At 33.1% G+C, this 22,184-nt stretch overlaps 1 protein-coding gene across 1 annotated transcript in view; it reads right to left on the bottom strand.

Annotated features, from left to right (window-relative positions):
- Positions 1-1,630: 1,630 nt before the first annotated feature.
- LOC139518077 (solute carrier organic anion transporter family member 4A1-like) overlaps positions 1,631-22,184 on the bottom strand; it is a 40,408-nt gene continuing 19,854 nt past the window's right edge. The window contains exons 8-13 of the mRNA XM_071309738.1: positions 13,823-13,961; positions 13,115-13,307; positions 12,751-12,901; positions 9,332-9,498; positions 4,821-4,885; positions 1,631-2,104 (exon numbers count right to left, since the gene is read on the bottom strand). Of these exons, the coding sequence (XP_071165839.1) occupies positions 1,815-2,104; positions 4,821-4,885; positions 9,332-9,498; positions 12,751-12,901; positions 13,115-13,307; positions 13,823-13,961 (1,005 nt within the window). The 3' untranslated portion in view covers positions 1,631-1,814. The remainder of the gene's footprint in view (positions 2,105-4,820; positions 4,886-9,331; positions 9,499-12,750; positions 12,902-13,114; positions 13,308-13,822; positions 13,962-22,184) is intronic.

Raw genomic sequence — 22,184 nt, 5'->3', positions numbered from 1 at the left:
CGACATTTATCCGAAGGAAATTGTCATCTTAAATAAAAGATATAAAGGTAACAATTCTCCTTTCCTAGATTTAGATATTTCAGTTTACCCTAGCACAAGGTCATGTTTTTTGAAATATTTTATGACGTCTTTACACGAAATCCATTGGATGTTGGATGTGAACTGATTGATAATATAGTTTTTGATGCATGATTTTTTATATCAGTTATTAATGGCTTTGAACCAGCTGTCAGTAACTGCGAGTACTCTCAGATCTGTACTAAGTGTCTTTTTCTTTTGTTTGATTTTTTCAAGTACACGGTCACGTCCACATGTTTTTGTTATATGTATTTCTATTTGTATCCATCTGGTGAGTCAAGCCTTTTTAAACTGATTTTTATAGTTTGTTTTTATATTGAACTGTTACATATGGTCCCAGGTTTGGGCTCCCACTAACATTCTTAACCCCGCCACATTCTGTATGCATGTGTCTGTCGTAGTTTTGGAGCCTGCAATTTAGTGGTTATCGTTTGTTTATGTGTTACAGACTAGCGTTTGTTTTTTTTGGTACTTTTTCGTACATTAATTAGGCCGTTAGTTTTCTCGTTTGAATTGTTTTACATTTGTCATTTCAGGGCCCTTAGTAGCTGACTATGCGGTATGGGCTTTGTTCTTTGTTGAAGGTCATACGGTGACTTGTGACTGTTAATTGTTGTGTAATTTTGGTCATTTTTGAGAGTTGTCGCATTCGAAATCATACAACATCTGCTTTTTATATTATCAATAAAGGATATCTGTTTAACACTGTTATTAGATCTTTGAATATTGTTTTATTAGTATAAATATGGTGCGTTTATCATTAAATTAAAACCATACTATATATTATTGTCATAAAAATATGCATATAAAGTAAAATCATAAAGATACTGAACTCCGAGGAAAGGTTTAAACGGAAAGTCCCTAATCTTATGGCAAAATCAAAAGCTCAAACACATCAATTGAATAGATAACAACTGTCATATTCCTGACGTGGTACAGGAATTTTCCTATTGTTCTTCAATCTATCGATATCTATATTTTAACAATTTGTACAAGGTCATGCTTTTCTGTGACGTCTTTACACTTAATTTATTGCATGTTAAATTTATACAGATTGGTATTAAGTCTTAGGTACCTAACTTTTATGCCTTCAAAAAGCTGTCAGTGACTATTAGTAAATTCAGACCTGTACTTTCAGTTTTATTTTGGTTTCCCGTCCAATTTAACAGCATAGAAACTTTAAGCAACTGCCTGTATGGTGGTTTGTTAAGCTAGTTTTAAAACCAGGTTCAATACAATAATTATGTTTTTTAAATATTTGTACGAATTGAGTAAATATGATTGATATCGATTGATTTTTCAGTTTATACGGACTTCCCTTTTTGCATTTACCTTGGAGTTCAATATTTTTGTTATACTTTTCTGAAACTGAGAAATGTCAAGTTAAAATGTCAAAAGGAAATGAAAGTTTTATAATTAGAATGTTTCTATCGGCTTTACCGTAACAATGTAAACAGGACCAATTTTACTGCCCCAGATGCGCAGTTCGACAATCAGTGTCTCTCCAGTGATGATCGAGGCCAAAACATTTGGAAATCCAGACTTATCAAAAAAAGATGAAGAGCTATAAACCGAAAATGTACAAATAAGTATGAAACTTAGTATTGTCAAAAATATATGTAATATTGCATCAATCATCAAAGTCTATTCCGTAAGCGTCCTTACATAAGTCAGGAAAATGTATGTTTTATCATATATGATTGACAGTGCTTTGTATGAAATGCCTCAAATAGGAATCAAAGCTTTGTAAATTCTTTTTCTCTGTCAAATTTATTTTGCGCTTTGACACTTTCTGGTTGTGAGACCTTTACTTCTGTACTCTCTCTTCGAGGTTTATAAAATTTAGCTGCTAAGAATAAAAATATCAATCCCAACACTTTTAAGCATATCCACCAAACCATTATACGAAATCCTAAATCGGTTTTATTATAAATCCAGCAAGATCCCTGCTTTCCACATGTATCCTGCCATACATCACACGAACTGTCAATGATTGCGCCCAAAAATATAGGGCCAGGAGTTGTACCTGGAATGCATGAATCAATAAATTGACAGATGTTCTATCAAAATCAAATGTATTTCTATCATTATACAAACATGAGGGAGAGAAGTACCGATGTCTGTTCAGGTATATGGAAAAACAATTATTGCATGATTTTTTTAATTTAAGATTAGGTGTCACACATGCATCACAAAGTAAGCATATGATATATAAAAGTGATTTTAAAAGATCCCGTCATTATGTTATTGTTCAATTATATGTCATCATGTTATTATTCTATAACAAATTTGAAAATACTTTGAACGACAAAATTATTTTACTCGCGTAATTGTATTAACCATATGTGGATTCTTAAAAATTCTAAAGAACTTCTTGACAATTTTAAATCTCGGTTTATTTCTAAAATTAATTCTAACATAACTTTTGATTTTTTAACCCTGTATACCACCATTCCCAATGTGAAATTATAATTCTTTTGAATAAACGTTGAAAGACAATATTTCTTCTTGTGACGTTTACCCTTTATTTTTCTATGTTGTGTCATGAGGACTATTGTTTGTCTGTTTGTCTTTTTCTTTTTTAGCCATGACATTATCAGTTTATTTTCGATTTATGAGTATAACTGTCCCTCTGGTATCTTTCGTCCCTCTTTTACATTATCTGACGCCAGACACGCGAAGCAATGAGTGTAATTTTTTAACTTGATTGATGCTTTTGTGCTTTTTTGGCAAATGATTGTTTGTTTTGAGTTTGAAAAACAGTGATGCCTACTGTACCTATTTTTTTACTTTTATTTAGCATGTCTGTTTCGTTCACGCATCGTTGTAAATATAACGGAATTTGATGCGACCGTCATATAACCGAGAGGGTTAGTGCTATAAAACCATGTTCAATCCACCATTTTCTACATTTGAATATGCCTGTACCAAGTTAGGAATATGACAGTTGTTGTCCATGCGTTTGAAGTGTTTTGTCATTTGATTTTGCCATTTGAATATGGACTTTATGATTGAATTTTCCTCGGAGTTCAGTCTTTTTGTGATTTTACTTTTTAAGTGTATAAAATGAGACTAAGAGTTATCAAAAGTGATATTCAAGTAAATTGGTCTGTAAAAACAAAACAAAAACAAAAATGTGTCCGTAGAACACGGATGCTCCACTCGTACTATCATTTTACATGTTCAGTGCACCGTGAAATTGGGGTCAAAACTTTAATTTTGCAGTAAAATAAGAAAGATCATATTATGGGGAATATCTGTACTAAGTTTCAAGTTGGTTGGACTTCAATTTCGTCAAAAACAACCCTGACCAAAAACTTTAACCAAAACTTTAACCTGAGCTTCGCACTATCTTTTTCTTTGTTCAGTGGACCCCCGTGAAATTGGGATCACAACTTTAATTTGGCATTAAAATTAGAAAGATCATATCATGTAGAATATGTGTACTAATTTTCAAGTTGATTGGACTTCAACTTCATCAAAAACTACCTTAACCAAAAACTTTAACCTGTAGCGGGACGAACGGGCGCACGGATGAACGAACGGACGAACGGACGCACAGACCAGAAAAAAATGCCCCTCTAGTAGCGTTTTTTTAAAATAATTTATAACAGAGAATCGTGGCTCAGTTTGTCACGTTTCAAAGTCATTAATAACTGGCTGTGTCAAAGCGACACGAATGGCCTCGTCTCAAAAAGTTGAAAAATCTGCATGTGGACACAAACATGATGGTTGTCTCACATATAAAAAAACTTCGTTGCGGGGCCATAAACATTATAAATCTGTCTTCTATTCTACTTGTATCTAAATTGTTCTATGTTTTTCTCAACATTTGTTCACTGTTATTGATATTATAATAATTACCTAACTTTTGTATGTAAGTTGTTCTATGTTTTTCTCAACATTTGTTCACTGTTATTGATATTATAATAATTACCTAACTTTTGTATGTAAGTTGTTCTATGTTTTTTCTCAACATTTTTTCACTGTTATTGATATTATAATAATTACCTAACTTTTGTATGTAAATTGTTCTATGTTATTCTCAACATTTTTCCACTGTTATTGATATTATAATAAATACCTAACTTTTGTATGTAAATTGTTCTATGTTTTTCTCAACATTTGTCCACTGTTATTGATATTATAATAATTACCTAACTTTTGTATGTAAATTGTTCTATGTTTTTCTCAACATTTTTCCACTGTTATTGATATTATAATAAATACCTAACTTTTGTATGTAAGTTGTTCTATGTTTTTCTCAACATTTGTTCACTGTTATTGATATTATAATAATTACCTAACTTTTGTATGTAAGTTGTTCTATGTTTTTTCTCAACATTTGTTCACTGTTATTGATATTATAATAATTACCTAACTTTTGTATGTAAATTGTTCTATGTTATTCTCAACATTTGTCCACTGTTATTGATATTATAATAATTACCTAACTTTTGTATGTAAATTGTTCTATGTTTTTCTCAACATTTTTCCACTGTTATTGATATTATAATAAATACCTAACTTTTGTATGTAAATTGTTCTATGTTTTTCTCAACATTTGTCCACTGTTATTGATATTATAATAATTACCTAACTTTTGTATGTAAATTGTTCTATGTTTTTCTCAACATTTTTCCACTGTTATTGATATTATAATAAATACCTAACTTTTGTATGTAAATTGTTCTATGTTTTTCTCAACATTTGTCCACTGTTATTGATATTATAATAATCACCTAACAAACGAACAAGAAGCACCTGTAAACTAATGGCAAAAGATCTTTGATCATGAGGGACGCATCTGTAAAGATTAAACAAAAGAAAACATTACATTTTATATGTGTGATAACAACCTGGAAATATTGTTTCTTATCTCACACTATTAAACACAAACTGTATTAGTTTTAAAGAATTTTCCAAAAAATAGTTTAAGGAGACTCAAGGTTACAACAATTTCGTTTTGGCCCCAGATGACTTTTGGAATGATTTCATAATTGAAAAGCTCCCTTTGGTGGAAAAATGACATTTGTTTTATTTAAGAATTATATAATTTTTTTAACTCATCGGTGACCTATATTTTTTGTTATTTTTTTCTCAAATAAGTTGTACTTCAACTAAACAATTGTAAGATTTAAGCGATTTCTCTCTATAGTTATTTTTGTATTTCAATATAACCTCTATTTTTCCTATTAGTTCAATAGAAAAAAAAGTACCTAAACAAAAATGCATGCTACTTTCGAAGGCAGATTGCGAGCTTAAATGAACGGTGAACCCATATTTATTTTAATTATCTATTACATATATGATAAATTTATAGAAAAATATTTATATTTAAACGAATGGATTTATACCCTCGAGCCCCTTAATATGATATTCCAGCAGCACCTGCATACGGGGTATATATATGTAGGACTCGGAACCGCGATGGTCACGCTGACGTGCGATGGTCCTCGCTGTAGTGCGATGGTTTACAAGCTAAAGTGCGATGATGGCATTCTGAAGTTAGCTTTGCTGATACCTACTCTGGGGTGCAATGGTGGTTACGTTTGCGTGCGATGGTCTGTCTGTGACATTGATTATATAAGCAAAATAGACACGAGATGTTTAGATGAAACAGTATCATAAAAGGAGCAACCATTTAACTTCTAAAGGGGGTATGGTATTTGTCTTGGTCAGAGATTGTTTTTCACGCAATGCGCTCACTTTTGTTGTAGAGTTTTTCGAACTTTATTAAGAAATAACACAATTAAGGTATTCAAAATATAGTTTTTGTCAGTCGTTCCCTTAGATTTGACAACCGTAGTTTGCAATCCTCGTATTTGGTAAATCTTTTAAGCTCTGTTCAGGTCAAATAAAAAAAAATAATGTTTTTAACCTAATTTCAAATATGTTTTCCGATTAGCACGCATTAGTATGGGGATACTAAATTGCTAAACAGTATACATAGGAACCAGTCATGTTGTAGACAATTATCACAGTAGCCACAATAAAATAAGACTAGAGCGATCGACGGTGTTGTTACAAATCAGGATCCATCTCGAAAACAAAACAACATTATACCATCTTAATATATCAAAACATTGCTAATACTATTTTTTTAATTAAGATGTCCATGTGGCGCTTACTTAAAGATGAATCAAAATTAATATATAAAAGATAAATATACTTTATTTATAGTGCAAAAAGTTTGTGGCACAATTACAAACACTGGTTCGCCCATTTGCTGGTCAAGTTTATCTTTCATGCGCTTTGCTTCCAATAAATTGCCTCCACGTGTAATGCAACAAACTTTCCAGGACTTGAAATGTTCGTTACTCTCTTATTAACTCCCTTCCCTCATTTAGCATGAAAACTTTTATCTACAACCCTATCATCCTGCTTCGAATCTATGTTGTATTTGAAAACGTCAATATTTTAACGTCATGCTAAACCATCGCACCTCAGCGTAGGGACCATCGTACTTCGGCGTAGACCACCGCACTTCAGCGTGACCATCGCACTTCAGCGTCCCCATCGTACCTCGGAGTCCTACATATTTACAAATTGTTACGATTATCACGGTCTTGTATTTCCTATCATGATTTCCTTGATAGAGGGTTGCTGCTCAAAAAGAAGCTATTTATCCAAGAGTTCCAAATTGTGCAGTTGAAATCATCCTTTCGTAATTTTTACGAACCCCATCACAAGTCGGTTGAACGTTACGAAATATCCGTTTCACAGATAATATCGGATATGTTCCTAATGTCATAACTACAATCCTTTTCCTTTTCCACAAATGTGACCTACATAATAAGTACCGGGTTTGTAATAACATGAGCAATTACGACCGGTGCCACATGTGAAGCAAGATCTGCTTATCCATCCGGAGCACCTTTTTAATGCGACTGTCATACAAGTGAGAGGTTTAGCTAGCTATAAAACCAGGTTTATTCCACCATTTTTTACATAAGAAAATGCCAGTACCAGGTCAGGAATATGACAGTTGTTATCCATTCGTTTGATGTGTTTGAAGTTCTGATTTTGCCATTTGATTAGGGACTTTCCGTTTTGAATTTTCCTCAGAGTTCAGTATTTTTGCGATTTTACTTTTTTAGATCAGGCCCAGTTTTTGTTCGTGTTGTATAGTCTTTAGTTTCCCCCTCTTTTGAAACAAAATAAACTGAATTGCATTTTAGAAAAACAAAATTGTAATATAGCAGCAAATACAACAAAATTGTATTGTTGAAAAAGAACATGTAAATACTCATATGCTATCAAACTTGCAAGCAGAAATATTATTTAACTTAGCGGGAGTATGATTATATTGAAATGATTTCGTTCATATGGCGTGTTGCTTACATTGAAGTTATCGAACAAAGGAATAACATGTTAAAGTTTTGGTTTTGTTTTAAGTTTCGATCGAAAGAAAGCATATACATATATAAATGTTTGTATCGTACCTAACTAAATCCTTGTTTCGTTAGTTGAAGTCACAATAGCATCTGTTTGACTAGTACAATTTCCGGATGAGAAACTTAAAGAACAAAAACTTTTTACCCCTCCATTTATGTGTCAATCTCAGTTATGTTAGTAGGGTGAACTGATGCTATTTGTCAATTATTTTAATTAAAATTGTGTTGTTTACTTTCAATATGAACTAGGATAATGAAAATTGCTTACCAACAAACTAAAATATTCAGTGTTTGTCAGGTATCTCCACAAAGGAGCTTTGAATTATAAGTTCAATAGAACATGTTCTGGTTAATTGTAATGATGAAAAAAGTAAATGAAAAAAATACAAAAATTCTGAACTCCGAGTAAAATTAAAAACGGAAGTCCATATTCAAATGGCAAAATCATAAGATCAAACTACTGTCATATTCCTGACTTGGTACAGACATTTTCTAATGTAGAAAACGATGGCTTAAACCGGGCTTTATAGCTAGCTAAACCTTTCACTGGTATGACAGTCGTATCAAATTCCATTATATGGACAAGGATGTGTGAACTAAACAAACAGACATAGTAGGTAAAAATGTCAACAATAGGAATATAGCAGTCAAAATTGTGTTTTAACCTTAAATCACTATGAAAACAAACAAATATGTAACAAAGAAGCACAAAGAACACATTTAGAACAAAGCACCTTAGCAAAAATGAAAGACAAGCATACAAACATTTACAAAAGCACAATAACATAATGACGGGATGTGTAAATTCAGAGCCACGTCATATGAATTAAAGAAACACAAAAAGGCATGTAGTCATAGCATATTAGCAAAAATGAAAGACAAGAATACAAAATTTGTTAGAAGAATAACACAATGAGCAATACTTAATTACAACTCATGTCACAGAGTCACAATTAGGGATACATAAGTACAGAATCACGTTATCCACAATGCTTTTCAAGATACAAATGGAAGTATACGCTTTATTTTTTTACTTTTGGATGCTTAACGGCAAATTATGATAAAAGTTAACAAAACGGTAAAAAATACTACATAGAGGAACAAGTGATCAGTATGGCTTAGATTCTTATTGACAGTATACTTGTTGAATTTCAACTAATTGTAGGCATTCCTATTGAAACTTACTGTGCGCCGGTCATTGCCGACCTGTTGTTATTGTAATATGAGTCGGAGTAGCTTTGTCATCAACGAGATAGTGAAATTTATTTGTCTTTTTAGATTTTTTAACCTCGACTGCTTAGTTCATTTTCGGTAAAATCCGTATGGCATGGCTCGGTATTTATCATCCCGCCGTTGTGTGGTTATGCTAATGTAACTTTTGTATTATTGTTTTTATTCGTGCCTTGACCATTTGCTATTTTGTTTTTCTTTGAAGACATATTTGTTTGTTTTGTTAGTGATTAGAATAAAACAACAATGCTGCCTGCTGTTCCCTTATTTTTGATTTGTTACCTATTATGTCGGTTGCTTTTGTTCACATATTGTTGTCAATATAATGGAAGTGTATGAGTCATGCAAATGAAATGTTAACGAGGTATACAACCATGTTTGATTTTTCTACACAAGGAAATGCATATACCAAGTCAGGAACATGATAGTTGTTTTCCATTCGCTTGAGCTTTGGATTTTGTAATTCAAAAAGGATCTTTTCGTTTTGAATTTTCCTTGGAGTTTTGTTATTTTGTTTTTAATAATTATTTTAAAGAGGATCTGTAAATCCATTTGTATGTGTTTAAGGCAAACATTACCTTACTTGCTTTGATAATAAAAATACAAATGAAAATAATAAATAATACCTGAAAATTGCTGTAAGGATTGGTGACATAGTTGAAAATGTGAACCACATTATTAGGAAGAATAATACACAAAACACATAAAACCAGTTGCATTTGTCAGAACAGGCACCAGACACTGCCAACGCGGTGTTTTGAGCTGAGCTTATACAATCACAATTCATATACGACTGAAATAGATTAAAATATATAAAAAAGTATATTCATGTATTAATTTGATTGTAAAATTTAAAAGAACAGGACAGATACATTATTTCGTTTGGTTTAGGTTTATAACTTTTCTTCATTTAATGTGCTGTACTTTGTTACAGCCGAAATGTCAGAATTCACATACTAGTATGTTCCATAACAATGAGGATAACATATTAAGTTACCAGTTATAATTCAATTTGATCCTTTAAACAATTTAAAAAATTCTACAAAAAAAGTAGACAATAGATACCAGATGGACAGTCAAACTCATAAGTCGAAAATAAACAAACCAAGTAATAATTCTGAATGTCACATTCGAACTAGAGGCTCTAAAGAGCCTGTGTCGCTCACCTTGGTCTATGTGAATATTAAACAAAGGAAGCAGATGGATTCATGACAAAATTGTGTTTTGGTGATGGTGATGTCTTTGTACATCTTACTTTACTGAACATTCTTGCTGCTTACAATTATCTCTATCTATAATGAACTTGGCTCAGTAGTTTCAGTGGAAAAGGTTAGTAAAAATTAATAAATTTTATGCAAATTGTTAAAAATTTACTATAAAGGACAATAACTCCTTAGGGGGTCAATTGACCATTTTAGCCATGTTGTCTTAATTTTAGGTCTTACTTTGATGTACATTTTTGCTGTTTACAGTTTATCTCTATCTATAAAAATATTAAAGATAATAACAAAAGCAGCAAAATTTCCTTAAAATTATCAATTCAGGGGCAGCAACCCAACAACGGGTTGTCTGATTCATCAGAAAATTTCAGGGCAGATAGATCTTGACCTGATAAATAAAGGCAACAGTAGTATACCGTTGTTCAAACTCATAAATCCATGGACAAAAAACAAAATCGGGGTAACAAACTATAACTGAGGGAAACGCATTAAATATGAGGAGAACAACGACACAACACTACAATGTAACACACACAGAAACGGACCAAGCATCAGACAAAATCCCACGAGAATAACAAATATAACATCAAAACCAAATACATGTGAATTTGGGATAGACAAGTACCGTGACACGTCTTATCGCAATAAACAATTTTACCCCATGTCAGATTTGCTCTAAATGCTTTGGTTTTTCAGTTATAAGCCAAAAACTACATTTTACCCCCTATGTTCTTTTTTTAGCCATGGCGGCCGTCTTGGTTGGTTGGCCGGGTCACCGGACACAATTTTATAACTAGATACACCAAAGACGATTATGGCCACGTTTGGATTAATTTGGCCTCAGAGGAGAAGATTTTTGTAAAAGATTACTAAGATTTACGAAAAATGGTTAAAAATTGACTACAAAGGGCAATAACTCATAAAGGGGTCAACTGACCATTTCGATTATGTTGACTTGTTTGTAAATCTTACTTTGCTGAACATTATTGCAGTTTACAGTTTATCTCTATCTATAATAATATTCAAGATGATAACCAAAAACAGCAAAATTTCCTTAAAATTACCAATTCAGGAGCAGCAACCCAACAACAGGTTGTCCGATTCATCTGAAAATTTCAGGACAGATAAATCTTGACCTGATAAAATTTTTTACCCCCCATGTTAGATTTGCTCTAAATGCTTTGGGTTTTTAATTATAAGCCAAAAACAGCATTTTACCCCTATGTTCTATTTTTAGCCATGGCGGTCATCTTGTTTGGTTGGCCGGGTCACTGTACAATTTTTTTTAAACTAGATACCCCAATAATGATTGTGGCCAAGTTTGGTTTAATTTGGCCCAGTAGTTTCAGAGGAGAAGATTTTTGTAAAAGTTAACAGACGACGCCGGACGACGACGGACGACGGACGCAAAGTGATAAGAAAAGCTCACATGGCCCTTTGGGTCAGGAGAGCTAAAAAAAAAAGGGAACGGGATTGTAATAACAATATTAGGACCAAATACGTTATCTTTCAAACGAATATTAAATAACGGTCAACCAACTTGTGACGGCCTTCTAAAAAAATAACGAAGGATTGATTTCAACTTCACAAATTAGAACTCTTGTTTTCATAGCGTCTTTGTGAGAATCAAACCTCTATAAATGAAATCATGAAAGGAAATACAAGCCCTGGAATATTGAGATATATACTCCGTATGCAGGCGATGCAGGTATATTACTAAATAGAAATAGAAAGTCCATAATGGGAAAGCTGAAAATTGCTTTTTTGTCGTAAAGTTTTGTTTTCATCCGACCCTCATTAACTATATTTAGATACATTTCAAGATATGAGGCGGACTTAAATTTGTTTACATAAATAAGGCCGTTAGTTTTCTCGTTTGATTTGTTTTACATTGTCTTATCGGCGCTTATCATAGCTGACTATGCGGTATGGGCTTTGCTAATTGTTGAAGGCCGTACGGTGACCTATAGTTGTTAATGTCCGTGTCATTTTGGTCTTTTGTGGATAGTTCTCTCATTGGCAATCATATCACATCTTCTTTTTTATATTAAATGTATCTATTTTATCCTTTCACTCAACTTCGATGGGTAAATAAAAATCCCCAAAATACTGAAAGCCGAGGAAAATTCAAAACGGAAAGTCCCTCTTCAAATGACAAAATCAAAAGCTCAAACACATTAAACAAATGGATAACAACTGTCACATTCCTTGTCTTGGTACAGGCATTCTCTTACGTAGAATATTGTAGATAAAACCTAGTTTTAAAGCTTCTTAAACCTCTCATTTGGATTATTGATAATGATACTTTTAACATAATCAACAATTTTGAAACGTTTATTTAGAGAACATCATCTAGCAGAAAGAAAGAGCATACTGTTGACTTCTTTTCTTTCTTTCCAAATTAAACCTGTATATGAATAAAGAAATAAGTTGACTAGAAGAAAGGCACAGTTTGTGCACATGAAAATGCAAATTGTTGTTTAATAACACGTCCTATAAACGTAACAAATATGTTGTTAATCAAGAAATCAAGCATCTTAATAATAGCAGTTGTTTCAATCAAAATTTTTTTTTATGATAAAGAATATATCCTTCCGTAAGACAAGATACTTGTATCTATATTGGCCATCCTTTTTCATGAAAAAAATCGGACCAACTCTTTTAATTTTTCTTTTCCATTCATATTAAAGTAGGTGAAGATTGAAATATAATTGCATTATTTTTCTTCTGATACAATCGCTTGCAAAAATTATGTTGTTTACAGAATTCTAGGGGTGATTTCTTGATCGTAAAGTTATTGTTTAAGAAAATGAAAAATATCGTACTTTCGTTCCATTTGTAATGATAGCTTTTGTACATCCTGCATGACACGGTGAAAAGTAAACTGTTTTGTTCTGATCACAAATTGGTTCAAATCCTGCTGTTGTGCAACCACAGTCATTATTACAGCCAGCAATCAAAGAAGTTCCAATTTCTCTGAAAATAATATTGTCTTTTAAGTTTCCGAACTTAGTATGAAAGATAATCCTTATAATTTGACTTCAGGGAAATTATGTCTTAATACATTTACGTAATGTCTATCTTAATTGTTTCGTTTTGTTGACTTTTCAAAAAAAAATCCATGGTGTAATGTCCTTGACAATTAAAATAATCGTATTTATATGAGAAGTCGGAAAAATAAAAACTCACACTTTGTAGTATGTCGACACTCCAGCCAGTGGTTGACTTGGACAACTTGATAAGAATATTGGTCCAAGTAATGCTGCCAGGCCAATACTAATGCAACAAAAGTATATTATTCCACGAAGCTTCAGATTTAGTCTCTTTACCATATATCCACCAAATATCATTCCACCACCAGATCCAGGTATTGTTATTGCACCTGTCACAAAATAATGAAATGACAAAAAGATATACTTTTGTTTGAGATGATACACTAATTTCAACACGTGTTTTGTTTTGTTTTGTTTGATGTTGTTGGGTTTTTGCTTCATTGACGTAAATACCATGTTAATTTTTACATTAACATACAAATATCATGTAAGGCCACTCAAGCAGCCTGGTAATACATGTACTTATATCAGTATAAACCTTTGTTGCGATTATCAGTTGAACCATTCTAGTTTAAAAACACGCAATATTCAGACCTTGCAATTAACATTCGGATAGTTTCAGCTGTTAATGTTAACCAATCGTAATGTTACAATCGAATTGTAATGTCTTTTTCTAATAAATACACACACAGAACAAACTAATATTCACATAAATGATTGCCGTCCGAAAAAAAACTGATCTTTCTGTTATTACCTTTTTACCGGCCGGTTATTCACTAACTTACGCGATCGTTTCAAAGTATACATGTTTATCCCATAATTAGTTTTCTCATTTTGGAATTACCAATAATAGTTCCTGCAGTAGCTAGGTCAACATTGAAAAATTCTTGTATTATTTTTGATACAAACGTTGCAGTGCCACCAATAAGCAAAGTTTCACACACACTGCCCAAACAAAGGAAAACATATGTAGGGTTCTTTATCTGAAAGACAGTTTTAAAATCCTTGAAACATAAAATATATCTTTCGGTCATAGTATATATATTAAAAAAAGGCAACAGTAGTATGCCATTAAAAAATAAACAGTGGCAATATGCGTTACTTCAAAATCAAATCATTCTACAGGTTCGTAAAGGTTATAGTAGCTTACAAAAGGTGAATAGTTTATTGTTTGACTAACAAAAACCAAATCAACACGAATTACACAGTCAAATAGTGCAACTATAAAAGAAAATGTCGAACAATTTCGATGTATATTTGTGTTTGTTTGAATGAATGATTTAAACATCAGTTTGGTTGCAAAACCTTATCAAGCTCAAATATATCCAATCCAAAATAATAACTGAAACCACTTAAAAGACATTAAGCCAAAAGTTTAGCATTATGTTGGATATAACTATTTATTAAAGTCACGTGTTATATCAATGTGTAGCAGATCAAAATAAAGTATGACGCGGAATTAGGGTCATAAACATGGAATTTAGCATATGCTATATTATAATTTAGCATATGCTAAAATGATTTTAGCATAAGCTAAATTCATTTTAGCTTAAGCTGAATTCATTTTAGCATAAGCTGAATTCATTTTAGCATAACCTGAATTAATTTTTGCATAAGCTAAAATCATTTTAGCATATGCTTAATTGTTTAGCTTATACATAAATGTTGGCGCGGAATCAAGGTCATAAATATTAAAATTAAAGTTTATTTTAGCATATACTTAATGAATTTAGCGTATGGTAAAATGATTTTAGCTTATGCTAAAATGAACTCAGCTTATGCTAAAATGATTTTAGCTTATGCTAAAATGAACTCAGCTTATGCTTAATGAATTTTTTTATCCAATCAAAATCTCGCTTTCTTAACTACTTTTATACTTTGCTCTTGTATAAATAAATAACCACTTTTCTCAAATAAATAAAAGATTTTCTTAATGTAAAAATATGGCTCTCTGCCATCCCGCTAAATCCGCCTCTGCTACCAATTAAGCCGATTTGTATAACAATTAAGGTTTCCCATGTTGGAAAATTTATTTCAAATTCTTGACACGTTTTTGTTATTTAAATAAACTTCTTAGTGTAATTGTTTATACATTGTATTCGATCTTTCAACTTAAAAACGATGCTATAGATATACAATGTGTACATTTGTTGCCGATTGCATGAATGAAAATTTCACTACTGTGTGGGATTAAAAGGTTGAATACAATGTATACATTAAAATAGATGACAAGTTGGGATTGGAACAAATGATGTTTTCCAATCTTGTTCAATGATTTAGCACTATCAGAAATACAGATCAATTTCTATTTGCAGCACAATCCCATTTAAAGTTTTCGAGTAGTTCTGTTTCTGATCGGTCTTAAATTTTGCCAATCCTGGAGGTGTCATGCTGTGCCACACCACCGGGGACTTCGACCCATCCTATCGTGTTTTGACCATCTGTATATTAATTTCAGATTTGAAAGTCAAAGTAGGGGGAGCTATGATTTCAGCTTTTGGAAAAAAAAAAGTTTTTTAAGAGAGAAAAAATATTTGTTTCAGCCTCAGCTTATGTTAAAATTGAAAGAAAAATTGCTTTCGTCTTGTCGCAAAAAAAAATAAAAATAGATTGTTAAAAAAAACTCTGTCCGGAATAAAAATCCATACAGTTTACCGCCCCCCCCCCCCCCCCCCCCCACCAAATCAAATGGTGGCTGCCTTAGTCGCAAAATCACTCGAGAAGAATAAATGCATCCAAGCAAGCGGTGCATGAGAGAATAGCAAAATTGACTTTTCGGCCATTCACGAAAAACTTTGGATCCCGTTGTTTAACTGGGTAAATGGCCAAAAACGTTCCTATTACATTGAGCGTAGCAAGAATTTTCCCCTTTCAATCAAACACTGATCAATTGATTGGTTTAAAAACTGTGCACAATGTTGTATTGCTTAAAAAAAGATCAAGCACAGTTACTTTTTTTTCAGAAAAATGTATAACTGATACCTTATTTTTTTCTAACACGAGTGCCTGCGAGGACAAGTAAGTTTACAGCTCAATTGCAATTGTAGTTTTAGATTGAGTGCTGTTTTCAATTTATGCATTCCCCTTTTTTAGCGATATAAAAGGGGGATAAATCGAGTCGAATTCAATTAAATGTACATTTTTTTTGTATGTGTGAACGAGGCATTAGACAGTGAATCCTATTTAGAGCTTACCTATTACCTTCAACATGAAAAAACTTAAAAACAAACCATATGCAATATAAAATATGGTGAGCTTCCTGTCATTTTATGGCTTTCATCTAGACTATTGGGATGTTAACAATTATAGGCAACCATACGGCCTTCAATAATGACAAAATCACATACTGTATACTAAATACAAAAAATCAAAAATAAGTCGACAGACATGAACCATCGACAACCACGGAACTATAGGCATCTAACTTGGAACAGGCACATACAAAATATGCATGCAAAAAGAGTTAAACATCTTTGTGAGCGTTCAATCCATCCTTGAAGTTGGACAGTGGTGTAACAGTACAAAATTGGAACAAACTGTAAAATCAATTGAAAATAAATTAACCTAAAAGATCGGTACGAAACCACTAAAGAAAGCCACACTAGCATTAGTTTAAGCCAATAGCTATAGATACAAAGCATCGAAATAAGAATATGTGCAATTACTGAAAGTTTGTCCAAAGCATTTCACTGAGACTGAAATAAAACTCAAGTATCAATCACTACATAACCAACATATTTAGTCATTAACAGTCTGAAGGACGCCTTCGGTGTGGGAATTATTCGCTCTGTGTTGAAGACCTTTTGGTGACCTGCTATTGTCTGTTCTCTGGTCGAGTTGTTTTCTCTTTGACACATTCCCAATTTCCATTCTCATTTTTATGAGAAACGCAATGGCCTTATATTCTACAATTCAGGTTTTTGAAAAGTTGAGATCCAAAGGTTTTTGACCATCGGAAATTTGCAACAAAAATAAAAGTAAGGACTAGCAGAGTTTGTTTAAGGTTCACCATCATCTACATATCATATACAAGACAAACATCGACAAAATTATTGTATAGTTTAAGACTACTAGAACGCACCCTCGAAATCACGGGCATTCAGAGCGTGATTGAAAGTGTGTAAAGTGTTGTAGGAAGATTTAATGACTTGGAAATTTCAGGAAAAGATATTTGGGGACAGGAAAATGTCTATTTTATTCCTTCTTCTTTATTAAAAAAAATCCCATTTTTTTTCTCTATTAATTACAGTATGAACATATATTTAGTATATTATGAACATGCAAGTCAGGAGCCTGTAAATAGTGGTTGTCGTTTGTTAACGTGTTACATATTTGTTTTTCGTTCATATTTTGAACATAAATAAGGCCGTTAGTTTTCTTGTTTGAATTGTTTTACAATGTAATTTCGGGGCCTTTTATAGCTGATAATGTGATATTGGCTTTACTCATTGTTGAAGGCCATTCAGTGACCTATAGTTGTTAATTTCTGTGACATTTTTGTCTCTTGTGGAGAACTGTCTTTTTGGCAATCCTACCACATCTTCTTTTTTTTGTAATCAATGAAATTTTGTAAAAGATTTAATGACTGGAAAATTTCAGAAAAGGTATCAAAAGTCAAAGGTACCTTGGAACAGGACACTTGTTTTCTAGCCCGGCTCATCCTTTTTTCCCCAAAATTCCCCCTTTTTCATTTTCTGTTAATTTTAACAACACATGGATAATTTTAGTGCTTAAATGTACATTATGTACATTCATTACTATAAATTGCATATTTGTTTTTCGTTTATATTTTGTACATATAGATAAGGTTGTTAGTTTTCTCGTTTTAATTGTTTTAAATGGTCATTTCGGGGCCTTTTATAGCTGACTATGGGGTATGGGCTTTGCTCATTGTTGAGGGCCGTACGGTGACCTATAGTTGTTAATTTCCCCAAAAATTCCCCTTTGGTTTCTATTAATTCTAATAACACATGGATAATTTTAGCGCTTATCTGTAAAGTATGTACATTGGCCTTTTTAACTTTTTTGGATTCGAGCGTCACTGATTAGTCTTTTGTAGACGAAACGCTGGCGTATAAACAAAGTTTTGTCCTGGTGTCTATGATGAGTTTATTTACAACCACTGGGTCGATGCCACTGCTGGTGGAGATTTATTTCCCCGAGGGTATCACCAGCCCAGTAGTCAGCACTTTTTTGTGCTGACATGAATTATCATTGATATGGTTATATTTATAAATTACCTGCCTACAAAATTTTAAAATTTTTGAAACACTAAGGCTTTTCTACCTCAGGCATAGATTACCTTAGCTGTATTTGGCAAAACTTTTAGTAATTTTGGTCCTCAATGCTCTTCAACTTCGTACTTTATTTGGCCTTTTTAACTTTTTTGGATTGACTCACTGATGAGTCTTTTGTAGACGAAACGCGCGTCTGACGTATATACAAAATTTTATCCTGGTATCTATGATGAGTTTATTCATTATCCTACTATAAATAAAGTGTATTTGTTTTTTACTTTCAATTTTCACTTTACTAATCGGGTCAGCGGTCATTTATATATTATACAGACTCTATCAATTAATCAACTCTGTGACCGCCGTGGATAGTTAATTTGAAAATGATATCAGATAGAAAATACTCTTTATTCGTAGTAAATGTATGTTCAAAGTATAAAGAAAAGGCAAACCGGAAGTCTAATCTGACTTACAATTTCGTCCAATGTCGGAATAATATCCGGACGCTTTTTTTTCTCGTTTTTCTCCCAAAATAACTCAATCTGAATAATCATATGAATGGATGACAAATGCGACTATGCCATGTACCTATAGAATCATAGAGGCATGATGATTAATTTATTGTGGAAAGAAGAGAAGCGACACACAAAATGAGGTCTTCTCGTTTAATAGTATAGATAACTAAAACTATAGTGCACACGCTGCAATGTCTCGCCTTCTTTACTAATCATTGATATTATGGTGATAGTCCTAAGTAAAAAGCTTTATTAAAAACTGTCACATAAACTTAACATTTATTAATTTAACCAAGATAACTAAACAAAGACCAATGAACCATGAAAATGAGGTCAAAGTCAGATGAACCATGCCAGGCAGACATGTACAGCTAACAATGCTTTCAGACAACAAATATAGTTGACCTATTACTTATAGTTTAAGAAAAATAGACCAAAACACAAAAACTTAACACTGAGCAATGAACCGTGAAAATAAGGTCTAGGTCAAATAAAACCTGCGCGACTGACATATAGATCATAAAAATATTTCCATACACCAAATATAGTTGACCTATGGCATATAGTATTAGATAAAAAGACCAAAACTCAAAAAATTAACTTTGACCACTCAACCATGAAAATGAAGTCATGGTCAGATGACACCCGCCCGCTAGACATGTACACCTTACAATCATTCCATACAACAAATATAGTAGATCTATTGAATAAAGTATGAGAAAAACAGACCACAACACAAAAACTTAACTTTAACCACTGAACCATGAAAATGAGGTCAAGGTCAGATGACACCTGCTAGTTGGACATGTATACCTTACAGTCCTTCCATACACCGAATATACTAACCCTATTGCTTATAGTATCTGAGGTATGGCCTTGACCACCAAAACTTAACCTTGTTCACTGATACATGAAATGAGGTCGAGGTCAACTGAAAACTGTCTCACGAGCATGAGGACCTTGCAAGGTACGCACATACCAAATATAATTATCCTATTACTTATAATAAGAGAGAATTCAACATTACAAAAAATCTGAACTTTTTTTTCAAGTGGTCACTGAACCATGAAAATGAGGTCAAGGACATTGGACATGTGACTGACGGAAACTTCGTAACATGAGGCATCTATATACAAAGTATGAAGCATCCAGATCTTCTACCTTTTAAAATATAAAGCTTTAAAGAAGTTAGCTAACGCCGCCGCCGCCGCCGCCGGATCACTATCCCTATGTCGAGCTTTCTGCAACAAAAGTTGCAGGCTCGACAAAAATCAAAATGTCCAGGCTTTAAGTCCGATTGCTTAAGCAAAATTGAGTTAGGAAAGCAGAAAGAAAAATTGTCACGAACACAGCGATTTTTTCCTACCAATTGACTTTTTTTTTACACTCATTGTATAATTACACCAAATGCAAAAAACCAGAGCACAGTTCCAATGGTCATAAAGGCCCAGGTGGTGCAACACATATTTTGTCCTCACCATATGTCCAAACTTATGTCTACAGGGTCTAACATGCCTACCTCTAATTTTTGAAAAAAAACTGACAAACATTCCCCTAGGTAAATCATGTTTACCCACTAGGGACAAATGATAGGTAATGGTCTAAGGTTCAATGGGCCTAAAGGCCATGGTGGGATATTTCATCGTTTGTCTTCACTATAGCTCCAAAGATAGATATTCTATTGTTTGTCTTCAAAAGGTCCGAACTTGGGTCTAAATGGTCTAACATGCCTAACCCACATTTTTTAAAGAGTGTCAAAACTTCCCTTCGTCAATACTTTTTTACCTACTAGGTGCATTTTATTGGCAATGGTCAAATGTCTTAATGGGCCAAAAGGCCCAGGTTGGACAACTTATGATCTGTTTTCACTAAAGGTCAGAGTTTAGGTCTAAAGAGTCTAACATTCCTGCCCCTAATTTTTATAAGTCTGTTAAATACGTTTGAATCTTATTCAACCTTTGGGTTTATAGACACATCTGAAAATAGGTTCCTTTAACAGTTGGAACTGGCGTGTCTTAATTTTCTAATAATCATCGTAAACTTCATTAATGTTTAGAAGAACCCAGGAGTCGCATGGATATAGCCGGGAACCAATCATTATACATGTATTGTTATCCGAGAAACGCAAACACTAAACATATTTTTTCTGAAACATCCCAAAACATTCTGGTGACATGTTTTATTGTTAACGAATGTAATATGCTTTAGTAGTATACAGTAGAGATAACTTCTAACCTCTCTTTAAATCAGTAGGTCAAGAGAACAAGAGTAAGTCAAATGTGCACAGTCCGGACAATTGGGTTTCGTGGGAACAGGAGAATACTAAACCAGACTCGAGCTGGCAGCCACTTTTATCGACCAATCAAGATAGCAGCCACTTTTTTCCAGCAGCCAATTTTGATGATATGTCTAGAAACCCCAAAACCTCATGAGACCCAATCGTTCCGAAAATCGTTCAATCTTAGTTAAATGCAATTTATCAGTGGAAATCGACAATTTCACGGCTTGTATTTTTTTTAAAGCATTTCATTCCGTTTTAAATAAATATGTGTAGCTAGAGGTCTGTTCGTTATTAGATATTCTAAAATTGATATTCAATATACAACAGGCTGTTAGCAGTCGATTCAATATTCAAATTTAGTTGAAAATCATTAAAAAGCATGCAGGGAAAGATACGTCGTTTTATAACCCTTTCAAGCTGTCGTAAATTCTTATATAACGTGCATATTTGTCTTTATGTATGTAATAAAGATTTTTATCAATAAAACGGCACGAAAGATTCAAAAAGATGTAATACAATATATAATATATCAAACAAAACCAAAAACCATCACTCCAGAAACATTTAAAAATATAGATAGAAAAATATTTATGGAAAGCCAGAAAAAAAACCCAGATGATTGTATACTGAAAACCTACCGGAGACTGCTTAAATGACGTTGTGACGGGTCACCCACTGGCGAATTTAAACCTCTGTGGTGGCCAGACGGGCCCGGATCCCAGAAAATATTTGAGTGGGGAATAGCCTGGGTCAATACTTTTGAAATAAGCTAGGTCCGGTTCGGAACTTTGCCGTGTGGATATGCCGAAAAGTACCGAATGTGTGCACGTGGTTGGCATGGAAAATACGTAAATGGGCGACTTTAAACCTCTTTGGTGGCCAGACGGGCCGGGATCCCAGAAAAATATTTAAGTCCCGAATAGCCTGTGTCAAACCGTTTGAAATGAGCTAGGTCCTGTTCGGAACTTTGCCGTAGAGATATGCCGAGGAGTATCGAATGTGTGGAAAATATAAACAAAAATCGCTATAAGGGCAAATTTGAACCTCTGTAGTGGCCTGACAGGCCCGGATCCTGTTCTGGAACATTAAGTAGTTCTCAAGACACCTTTGTGGCACCGTTAAAGTTCACAATAATAAGTTCTGCTTAAGTCGACAAAAAACGCCGTTCAAGTCCAC

The sequence above is a fragment of the Mytilus edulis genome, chromosome 3 (genome assembly GCF_963676685.1).
Source record: "Mytilus edulis chromosome 3, xbMytEdul2.2, whole genome shotgun sequence".
In the NCBI taxonomy this organism is placed as follows: Eukaryota; Metazoa; Mollusca; class Bivalvia; order Mytilida; family Mytilidae; genus Mytilus; species Mytilus edulis.
Note: the sequence above shows the minus strand (reverse complement) of the source record. Positions and strands in the feature narration are given on the sequence as shown.